Genomic DNA, 12558 nt, shown 5'->3' on the forward strand with positions numbered 1-12558 from the left:
GTTTCTTCACTTCCAGTCTGATCGTAGTTAGGTTAGATAGAGACTGGGTTATGACAGAATGACTATTTGAATGTCTTTGTCGCTGTGTTGGTGTCTGTGTCTGAGGCTTCCAGACAGGTCATGTGACCTGTCAGGGTATCACTGAGGTATGCAGGTTAACTCATTGATGCTGGGTTGTGATATACAGCTCAGGAGTGGCCAGGGTGACCCCCAGTGACCCCAAGTAGAAGAGGTTCCCATAACCTGACCACACAGACCAGGACTCCCCATTCACCCTGCTCGATATCCAGCCACACTCTCTTAGACTCCATTCCTACTCACCAGGATCCCATTAGGACAGTCCCCATAACCAACTGCCCTCACCAGGACCCCATTAGGCCAGTCCCCATAACCAACTGCCCTCACCAGGATCCCATTAGGACAGGCCAGTCCCCATAACAAACTGCCCTCACCAGGATCGCATTAGGACAGTCCCCATAACCAACTACCCTCACCAGGATCCCATTAGGACAGGCCAGTCCCCATAACCAACTGCCCTCACCAGGATCCCATTAGGACAGACCAGTCCCCATAACCAACTTCCCTCACCAGGATCCCATTAGGACAGACCAGTCCCCATAACCAACTTCCCTCACCAGGATCCCATTAGGACAGTCCCCATAACCAACTGCCCTCACCAGGTTCCCATTAGGACAGGCCAGTCCCCATAACCAACTGCCCTCACCAGGATCCCATTAGGACAGTCCCCATAACCAACTGCCCTCACCAGGATCCCATTAGGACAGTCCCCATAACCAACTGCCCTCACCAGGATCCCATTAGGACAGGCCAGTCCCCATAAAACCAACTGCCCTCACCAGGATCCCATTAGGACAGGCCAGTCCCCATAACCAACTGCTCTCACCAGGATCCCATTAGGCCAGTCCCCATAACCAACTGCCCTCACCAGGATCCCATTAGGCCAGTCCCCATAACCAACTTCCCTCACCAAGATCCCATTAGGACAGGCCAGTCCCCATAACCAACTGCCCTCACCAGGATCCCATTAGGACAGTCCCCATAACCAACTACCCTCACCAGGATCCCATTAGGCCAGTCCCCATAACCAACTGCCCTCACCAGGATCCCATTAGAACAGGCCAGTCCCCATAACCAACTGCCCTCACCAGGATCGCATTAGGACAGTCCCCTAACCAACTACCCTCACCAGGATCCCATTAGGACAGTCCCCATAACCAACTGCCCTCACCAGGATCCCATTAGGACAGGCCAGTCCCCATAACAAACTGCCCTCACCAGGATCGCATTAGGACAGTCCCCATAACCAACTACCCTCACCAGGATCCCATTAGGACAGGCCAGTCCCCATAACCAACTGCCCTCACCAGGATCCCATTAGGACAGACCAGTCCCCATAACCAACGTCCCTCACCAGGATCCCATTAGGACACACCAGTCCCCATAACCAACTTCCCTCACCAGGATCCCATTAGGTCAGTCCCCATAACCAACTGCCCTCACCAGGTTCCCATTGGGACAGGCCAGTCCCCATAACCAACTGCCCTCACCAGGATCCCATTAGGACAGTCCCCATAACCAACTGCCCTCACCAGGATCCCATTAGGACAGTCCCCATAACCAACTGCCCTCACCAGGATCCCATTAGGACAGGCCAGTCCCCATAACCAACTGCCCTCACCAGGATCCCATTAGGACAGGCCAGTCCCCATAACCAACTGCCCTCACCAGGATCCCATTAGGACAGTCCCCATAACCAACTACCCTCACCAGGATCCCATTAGGCCAGTCCCCATAACCAACTGCCCTCACCAGGATCCCATTAGAACAGGCCAGTCCCCATAACCAACTGCCCTCACCAGGATCGCATTAGAACAGTCCCCATAACCAACTACCCTCACCAGGATCCCATTAGGCCAGTCCCCATAACCAACTGCCCTCACCAGGATCCCATTAGGACAGGCCAGTCCCCATAACCAACTGCCCTCACCAGGATCCCATTAGGACAGACCAGTCCCCATAACCAACTGCCCTCACCAGGATCCCATTAGGCCAGTCCCCATAACCAACTGCCCTCACCAGGATCCCATTAGGACAGGCCAGTCCCCATAACCAACTTCCCTCACCAGGATCCCATTAGGACAGTCCCCATAACCAACTGCCCTCACCAGGTTCCCATTAGGACTGGCCAGTCCCCATAACCAACTGCCCTCACCAGGATCCCATTAGGACAGTCCCCATAACCAACTGCCCTCACCAGGATCCCATTAGGCCAGTCCCCATAACCAACTGCCCTCACCAGGATCCCATTAGAACAGGCCAGTCCGCATAACCAACTGCCCTCACCAGGATCCCATTAGGACAGGCCAGTCCGCATAACCAACTGCCCTCACCAGGATCCCATTAGGACAGGCCAGTCCCCATAACCAACTGCTCTCACCAGGATCCCATTAGGCCAGTCCCCATAACCAACTGCCCTCACCAGGATCCCATTAGGCCAGTCCCCATAACCAACTGCCCTCACCAGGATCCCATTAGGACAGGCCAGTCCCCATAACCAACTGCCCTCACCAGGATCCCATTAGGCCAGTTCCAATAACCAACTGCCCTCACCAGGATCCCATTAGGACAGGCCAGTCCCCATAACCAACTGCCCTCACCAGGATCCCATTAGAACAGGCCAGTCCCCATAACCAACTGCCCTCACCAGGATCCCATTAGGACAGTCCCCATAACCAATTGCCCTCACCAGGATCCCATTAGGCCAGTCCACATAACCAACTGCCCTCACCAGGATCCCATTAGGACAGGCCAGTCCCCATATAAAACTGTCCTCACCAGGTTCCCATCAGGACATGCCAGTCCCCATAACCAACTTCCCACACCAGAACCCCATTAAGAACCATTCTAATCCTGCCCCAATACAACCCATCTCCACTCCCCAGGACCCTTCTAACCCTGCCCCAATATAACCCATCTCTACTCCCAGGACCCTCCTAACCCTGCCCCAATATAACCCATCTCCACTCCCCAGGACCCTCCTAACCCTGCCCCAATATAACCCATCTCCACTCCCCAGGACCCTCCTAACCCTGCCCCAATATAACCCACCTCTACTCCCAGGACCCTCCTAACCCTGCCCCAATATAACCCATCTCCACTCCCCAGGACTCTCCTAACCCTGCCCCAATGTAACCCATCTCTACTCCCCAGGACCCTCCTAACCCTGCCCCAATATAACCCATCTCCACTCCCCAGGACTCTCCTAACCCTGCCCCAACATAACCCATCTCTACTAACCAGGACTCTCCTAACCCTGCCCCAATATAACCCACCTCTACTCCCCAGGACTCTCCTAACCCTGCCCCAATATAACCGATCTCTACTCCCAGGACCCTCCTATCCCTGCCCCAATATAACCCACCTCTACTAACCAGGACTCTCCTATCCCTGCCCCAATATAACCCATCTCTACTCCCAGGACCCTCATAACCCTGCCCCAATATAACCCATCTCTACTAACCAGAACCCTCCTAACCCTGCCCCAACATAACCCATCTCTACTCCCAGGACCCTCCTAACCCTGCCCCAATATAACCCATCTCTACTCCCCAGGACCCTCCTAACCCTGCCCCAATATAACCGATCTCTACTAACCAGAACCCTCCTAACCCTGCCCCAATGTAACCCATCTCTACTCCCCAGGACCCTCCTAACCCTGCCCCAATATAACCCATCTCTACTCCCAGGACCCTCCTAACCCTGCCCCAACATAACCCATCTCTACTCCCAGGACCCTCCTAACCCTGCCCCAATATAACCCATCTCTACTAACCAGGACCCTCCTAACCCTGCCCCAATGTCCCACTCACCCCCGGACCCCCTCCCTGCCCCTCCCACCTCCCCAGGACCCTCCTAACCCTGCCCCAATATAACCCATCTCTACTCCCCAGGACCCTCCTAACCCTGCCCCAATATAACCCATCTCTACTCCCAGGACCCTCCTAACCCTGCCCCAATATAACCCATCTCTACTCCCCAGGACCCTCCTAACCCTGCCCCAATATAACCCATCTCTACTCCTCAGGACCCTCCTAACCCTGCCCCAACATAACCCATCTCTACTCCCAGGACCCTCCTAACCCTGCCCCAATGTAACCCATCTCCACTCCCCAGGACCCTCCTATCCCTGCCCAATATAACCCATCTCTACTCCCAGGACCCTCCTAACCCTGCCCCAATATAACCCATCTCTACTAACCAGGACCCTCCTAACCCTGCCCCAACATAACCCACCTCTACTCCCAGGACTCTCCTAACCCTGCCCAAATATAACCCATCTCTAGTAACCAGGACCCTCCTATCCCTGCCCCAATGTAACCCATCTCTACTAACCAGGACCCTCCTATCCCTGCCCAATATAACCCATCTCCACTCCCCAGGACCCTCCTAACCCTGCCCCAATATAACCCATCTCTACTCCCCAGGACCCTCCTAACCCTGCCCCAATATAACCCATCTCTACTCCCAGGACTCTCCTAACCCTGCCCAAATATAACCCATCTCTAGTAACCAGGACCCTCCTATCCCTGCCCCAATGTAACCCATCTCTACTAACCAGGACCCTCCTATCCCTGCCCAATATAACCCATCTCCACTCCCCAGGACCCTCCTAACCCTGCCCCAATGTAACCCATCTCCACTCCCCAGGACCCTCCTATCCCTGCCCAATATAACCCATCTCTACTCCCAGGACCCTCCTAACCCTGCCCCAATATAACCCATCTCTACTAACCAGGACCCTCCTAACCCTGCCCCAATATAACCCATCTCTACTCCCCAGGACCCTCCTAACCCTGCCCCAACATAACCCACCTCTACTCCCAGGACTCTCCTAACCCTGCCCCAATATAACCCATCTCCACTCCCCAGGACTCTCCTAACCCTGCCCAAATATAACCCATCTCTAGTAACCAGGACCCTCCTAACCCTGCCCCAATCTAACCCATCTCTACTCCCCAGGACCCTCCTAACCCTGCCCCAATATAACCCATCTCTACTAACCAGGACCCTCCTAACCCTGCCCCAATGTAACCCATCTCTACTAACCAGGACCCTCCTAACCCTGCCCCAATGTAACCCATCTCTACTCCCCAGGACCCTCCTAACCCTGCCCCAATATAACCCATCTCTACTAACCAGGACCCTCCTAACCCTGCCCCAATGTAACCCATCTCTACTCCCCAGGACCCTCCTAACCCTGCCCCAATGTAACCCATCTCTACTCCCAGGACCCTCCTATCCCTGCCCAATATAACCCATCTCTACTCCCCAGGACCCTCCTAACCCTGCCCCAATATAACCCATCTCTACTAACCAGGACCCTCCTAACCCTGCCCCAATATAACCCATCTCTACTAACCAGGACTCTCCTAACCCTGCCCCAATATAACCCACCTCTACTCCCCAGGACCCTCCTAACCCTGCCCCAATATAACCCATCTCTACTCCCAGGACTCTCCTAACCCTGCCCCAATATAACCCACCTCTACTCCCCAGGACCCTCCTAACCCTGCCCCAACATAACCCATCTCTACTCCCCAGGACCCTCCTAACCCTGCCCAATGTAACCCATCTCCACTCCCCAGGACCCTCCTAACCCTGCCCCAATATAACCCATCTCTACTAACCAGGACCCTCCTAACCCTGCCCCAATATAACCCATCTCTACTCCCAGGACCCTCCTAACCCTGCCCCAATATAACCCATCTCTACTCCCAGGACCCTCCTAACCCTGCCCCAACATAACCCATCTCTACTCCCAGGACCCTCCTAACCCTGCCCCAATATAACCCATCTCTACTCCCAGGACCCTCCTAACCCTGCCCCAATATAACCCATCTCTACTCCCCAGGACCCTCCTAACCCTGCCCCAATGTAACCCACCTCTACTCCCAGGACCCTCCTAACCCTGCCCCAATATAACCCATCTCTACTAACCAGGACCCTCCTAACCCTGCCCCAATATAACCCATCTCTACTAACCAGGACCCTCCTAACCCTGCCCCAATGTAACCCATCTCTACTCCCCAGGACCCTCCTAACCCTGCCCCAATGTAACCCATCTCTACTCCCAGGACCCTCCTAACCCTGCCCCAATATAACCCATCTCTACTAACCAGGACCCTCCTAACCCTGCCCCAATATAACCCATCTCTACTCCCCAGGACCCTCCTAACCCTGCCCCAATATAACCCATCTCTATTAACCAGGACCCTCCTAACCCTGCCCCAACACAACCCATCTCTACTCCCAGGACCCTCCTAACCCTGCCCCAATATAACCCATCTCTTCTCCTCAGGACCCTCCTAACCCTGCCCCAACATAACCCATCTCTACTCCCAGGACCCTCCTAACCCTGCCCCAATGTAACCCATCTCCACTCCCCAGGACCCTCCTATCCCTGCCCAATATAACCCATCTCTACTCTCAGGACCCTCCTAACCCTGCCCCAATATAACCCATCTCTACTAACCAGGACCCTCCTAACCCTGCCCAAATATAACCCATCTCTAGTAACCAGGACCCTCCTAACCCTGCCCCAATCTAACCCATCTCTACTCCCCAGGACCCTCCTAACCCTGCCCCAATATAACCCATCTCTACTAACCAGGACTCTCCTAACCCTGCCCCAATATAACCCATCTCTACTAACCAGGACTCTCCTAACCCTGCCCCAATGTAACCCATCTCTACTAACCAGGACTCTCCTAACCCTGCCCCAATGTAACCCATCTCTACTAACCAGGACTCCCTTTATCCAGCCGAACCTCACGGTTCCATCTTTGTTGTCCAGGGGAATGACAGACTCCACGTCGTCCGACGGCGTCCCGTCGCTCCCCTCTCTGTCCTCCACCGTGTTCGTCACCGAGATCCTTCCATTCTAGAGAGAGAAAATAGGAGAGGAAAAGACTTGTCAGGGGTACGTATCACTCCAGTCTACCTGGAGGAAGATAAAGAATACGGCTGGTAGGGGAAGAAGGAATATGTTGAAATGGCCGTAGGTCATCTTATTCAACTTTAGAGGAAGTTTAGATTAGTTTTGTCTTTAGGAAATCAGAGAGAGTTGGCAGTAACTTTATGTTAGAATTCTGGGCCTCCTGTTGGATAGGTAAGTCTCTATGAGGTCAGAACACTGTTGAAATGTTCTCTTTCTAAATCAATCAAACAAGAGATGCAGTGTTCTTGTTCGTGAGTGTGTGTGAGAGAGAGAGTCGTGCAGTTTGATTCTGATGAAGATGGATACATGTTTGGAGAAGCATTATTATACTGTGTGCTTGTCCTTGAAGACTGCACTCCGTGAGAGAGAGAGAGAGAAGGAGAGAGTGAGGGAATAGAACAGAGAGAGAGAACAGGGTGGACCCAATTTAAACTTTTTGTAAGACGAATATGAAGTGTTTAAAGGACGCATGAGTACCAAACTCTTTAATGAGATGCTCAGATCTCTGTCTGGTGTAGGGCGTGGCGTGGCTGTCAGACAGAGATAACAGACTGTCTGTCACCCAAAGGTGTAAAAAATCTATAAAACACTTTAGCCTGTCAGTATGTCAACCATTGTGTAGATCAATTCTTATCTCTGTCTTTGACGACTGTTCAGTCCCAGTGTTAGCAGTAGGTTTATAGGGTGTGAAAGATGGTTGAACTGCGGTTAATGAAAGTGGCAGGAATGTTTCTAGTTAAATGAATGATTAAAGGACTATAAACTCCATTTATCTCTCTCTCCTCTCCTCTCTCTTTTCTCTTTATCTTATCTTCCTCTCTGAGACTATAAAACATATGTTCTTTTCTCCAGAGAGTTCATGTTGTTCTCTTTCAGTACATAGTAGGTCTATAAATGCTTTAAGAGGAATGAGTTGACCAATCCAAGGCCAAGCCACTGCACACTCCACATCATTTCAACGTGGATAATTGGGAAATATTTGGTTGAGACCTTGATCAATGAGATTACAACCTATAACCCACTCAAAAAGAGAGCCGAAAGTTAGTTGAATTTCCAATGTGTTATCACTATGCTTTCAACCATCTAAAAGCACAACCAAATTCAAATGAAAAAACAATGTCAGATTTTTGGTTTAGTTATCACCCAATTGTATATCACTGTGCTTTTAACCATTTAAAAGCACAGCAAAAGTTCAAATGGGAATACAATGTCAGATATTTTGTTTATGTATTTATGTGTTATAACTGTCCTTTATCTAATAGCAGAACCAAATGACCTGGATTGCAGTTGAGATGACATTAAAAGTACATGGTGCAATGATCAATGCCGTTCGAGATTCTGGGCAGATTATTACTGCAATTGTGAAGATCTCCACAGACCTGCAACGAGCTATGCATGCTATCTTCAACATGCATGGTTTATATGATGATGTAAGAAGACATTTATAGTTACAGTAACCTCAAACTGTGACCATGGATGTGTTGCTAATTTTAAGGGTGAATGTTTCATTAGTTTGTAAGATAGCCTAAAGTTAGCCTATTTACTGTATTACAATTGAATTGTGCTTGGTTGACAAGGCAACCAAATATTAACATTTAAAGGAGATGTATTTACTGCTTGGATAGTTCCATCTGTACAACTGGCTTAACCCCATTCTTTAACTTTTATTTTTGGCTGAGTTGGAGACGTGGATCCACCATATAATTTGTTAACTTGTCAACAAGTTAATAGGCTATTTATTGTATTTCAAAAGTGATATTGAATTGTGTTTGGTTGTAAACGCAACCAAATATCAACATTTGAAGGAGATTTATCTTCTGCTTGCATTCATCCATCTGTGCCACTGATTTAAAGGCAAATTAAACTTTAAATGCACTTTAAATAAAGTTGAATTTGATTTAGTCCTGTTGTTTAATTTAGATTTTTGATTGAGATGGAGACGTGAATCCAACATTTATTTATCCAACAATGATTCATTTGAAAACAAACTGGAATTAAAGCCAGACTAAGTCAGTGGTACAGATGGAACTATCCAAGCAGAAGATACATTTCCTTAAAATGTTGATATTTGGTTGCGTTGACAACCAAACACAATTCAATATCACTATCACTTGAAATCCTATTGTCTATTTTTAGTTCAATCCTGGGTTGAATTGAAACAATAGCTGTTGATGACTTTTAAAATGTTATATAGGGCTAAAAATAGCTTCATTGATGACATATGAGTGATAAAGTATGGTCACATTTAATTTGCTCTGTTAAACCTACCCTTTGGAATGGGTTCGATAGCAACAGCAAATCACATTTGTAAAAGTCAGTGAGAAATATCTTTATTTTATAAAACATTTTATTTAACCTTGATTTAACTAGGCAAGTCAGTTAAGAACAAATTCTTATTGTACAATTACGGCCTACCCCGGGCTAACCCTCCCCTAAACCAGACGACGCTGCACCAATTGTGTGCCGCCCTATGGGACTCCCGATCACGGCCAGTTGTGATACAGTCCGGGATCGAACCAGGGTCTGTAGTGACACCTCTAGCATTGAGATGCAGTGCCTTAGACCGCTGCGCCGCTCGGGAGCATCATAGCTAAGCAGGGCTTGTTTAAACCCTGGATGTGAGACCAAATGGTAGCTGTAGATAAATCAGTTCTGGACATTTGGTTACCATGATGACACAATCTTGTGGTTGAAATGTTACCCTCAAAACAGCGGTTGATTACTTTTTTCAAATCCAATGTATTTCCTACGTAGATTACACATCACAATATGTTGAGAAATGAAGTTGAAACAACATTGATTCAACCAATTTGTGCCCAGTGGGAAGTGACTTTCCCTTCTTTAGAACAGACATGAATGACGGTTACCCAATCACTGTTGTGACATGATAGTAATCTGTGTCACACAGTCAGAGAGAGAAAGAGAAAGAGAGAGTGAGATAAACAAATCAACAGAGAGAAACAAATACAAACAGAGAGAGAGATTTGTGACACGTTGCCATGAAAACAACATTGTAAATACAACCAATATTTATCTGTTTACTTTCGTCCCCTACTAGTCGTACTACAACTATATGTACATTGTTAAAACACTGTACATAGCTGATAATAGAACATTTGACACATCTTTATCCTTTTCAAACCTTTATCAGTGAAATGTTTACTGAACATTTTTTTTATAGTTTCTTTTTGTTGAAGTTTTCTTTTTTTCTTCTTACTTTTGTTTATCATTTATTTAACTTGCTTTGGCAATGTAAACATAGGTTTCCCTTAACAATAAAGCCCCTTTGAATTGAATTGATTTAATTGAATTGAGAGACAAACAGGCCAATGTTAATGTCAAAACATGTTCCACATAAAAATGTTATGTTTTTCATTTACTGAATCGGAATTTAGATGATCTTTCTGAATTGTCTGGATTAAAGGAGAGTTGATTCCAGTTAAAAGGCTGCTGACTTGGTGGAGACAGTTGTGTGATGTGTGTGCCGGTAAGGAAAAGAGTACAAGATATACAGATGTACAGAGACAGGTCTAAATACAGATGTGTGTAGAGGGGGTTGTAGAGGTGTGAGTACAGGTGTGGGTGCAGGTGAGGAGGACTCAGACACACACTGACCTTCTGGAAGACATCGTGGAGCTCCTGCAGGGACGGTCGGACCGCACGGTTACCGCTCACACTCCCAGCGTTACGGTAGAAGTCGATGTTGGGCACGCGGTCCAGCGTGTCATGACCAAACGCACTGACCACGGACGGACGGACGGCCCGGTGCTCTCCGTTACCGGTCCCATTACCGTTAGAGGTGGTACCACCGGAGAAAGACGTCTCCTCATAGTTAGGGGGTTCGTCCCCGATCCTGTCATAGGCATCATTCTCCATCAGACTGGCTGTAAATACAGGCTCCTCACACCTACTGGCTTCTACAGGTCAAACACTACAGAAAAGGAATACTGAGGTCCTTCAGTCCTCTGGTCAGGGCCTAGAGACTGTCTAAGAGACTGTCTAAGTATCAGAAGCAATCGGCAGCTATGGGTTTGGAGCGCTGGTATGACAGACTAGTGTTGGTTCATCTGATTCTGTTTAGTTAAATCCTTGTGTAGGTCCAGAGCTGACCTATAGACCTGTCATATAGGCTGAGGTTGGCTCTGCCACCCTGGCTTTATATCCTCCTGGCCCCTACGCTGGGCTCTGCCTGGGACTCAGCCATTGGCTGAACCAGCGGTCCTACCAACCTCTCTCAGGACCCTGTATGTCTCAGATGTCCTTGCTGCATCCTCGGGGCCACAAAGCTTCTGACTAACCATTAACCAAGTAATAAACACCTTGGAAGATAAAGACCTGGAGCTCACAGTGTGAAATCAAAGCAAGCCTAAATGTCTTATATTGAGTGATAATTCACTTAAGATTTGTATTTTTTTATAGTTTTTTGTAGCAAGCTGCATTATCTAACGATATTGGCAGACAATTTTGCTTATTTTAACCGCCCAAAAACTTAATACAAGTAATTTATCTTATTTCAAGATAATTTTATAGATATTTTACCTTAATACGACTATTAAGGTACAATATCTTTAACAGATTACTTATATTAAAGATGCACAATGCAGAAATCGCTACTCCATTTCCTGGTTGCTTTCAATGAAAATGACAGATCTATAACACACATTTCTATGTGAATTTTGTCCGGTCGCCCAAAAAGTTACATATTGCAGCTTTAAGTCTATAGATTAAAATAAGCAAAATGATCTGCCAATGATAGGATTTATTTTAAAAAGTGAATTATCACTCAATCTAAAAAAAATATGTAGGCTTAAGGTCACAAGGTGACCAGGAAAATGTTTAAAGGTTAAAGTCACTAAACAATTAATAGGTTAGAGAGGAATGGCAATGTGACTCTAATGATAGGGGTTATGATTGACACACGGTGTGGAGAAATAACTTCTGCCTTATTCTCGAATGATGTAAATTGGCGTTGATACTCTGTCAGTGTATACATCTGCAGTCTTAGTGTCTGTAAAGCCTATTGTCTGTCTCAATCCCAGTATCTATTTCTATGCTTAATAATGAATAGAAAATCAGCTAAATGTACTGTTGATAGAACAGAGATAGAAAGAGTGTTGTGGAGGTGGGAATTTTTACAAGAAGGTCACACTGACTGAAACTGTCAGCAAATAATAAAATGCAGAATACAAAGGGTGACTTTACTGTGAAATGCTTGCTTACGAGCCCTTCCCAACGATGCCTAGTTAAATCACAGTAATCATGTGTGCAGGGAGGAGTAACACATCTCTGATGAACTGTAATGGAGGTTGTCATACTGGACAGGTTGAGTGGTGCAGTAATAGAATGAGGTTGAGTTCTTCATGCGCAGTCCATGTTAGGCTTAGTTCTTCATGCACAGTCCATGTTAGGCTTAGTTCTTCATGCACAGTCCATGTTAGGCTTAGTTCTTCATGCGCAGTCCATGTTAGGCTTAGTTCTTCATGCACAGTCCATGTTAGGCTTAGTTCTTCATGCACAGTCCATGTTAGGCTTAGTTCTTC

At 47.7% G+C, this 12558-nt stretch overlaps 1 protein-coding gene across 1 annotated transcript; it reads right to left on the reverse strand.

The window, feature by feature from the left end:
* Window positions 1–10243: 10243 nt before the first annotated feature.
* Window positions 10244–11133, reverse strand: s12a1 (Solute carrier family 12 member 1). The gene is given in 2 exon segments (NM_001141520.1): window positions 10244–10484; window positions 10487–11133. Coding segments are annotated over 2 exon segments (435 nt in total). The 5' UTR covers window positions 10895–11133; the 3' UTR covers window positions 10244–10457.
* Window positions 11134–12558: the final 1425 nt, after the last annotated feature.

Source organism: Salmo salar, chromosome 26 (genome assembly GCF_965601325.2).
Source record: "Salmo salar chromosome 26, fSalSal1, whole genome shotgun sequence".
NCBI classification, from domain to species: Eukaryota; Metazoa; Chordata; class Actinopteri; order Salmoniformes; family Salmonidae; genus Salmo; species Salmo salar.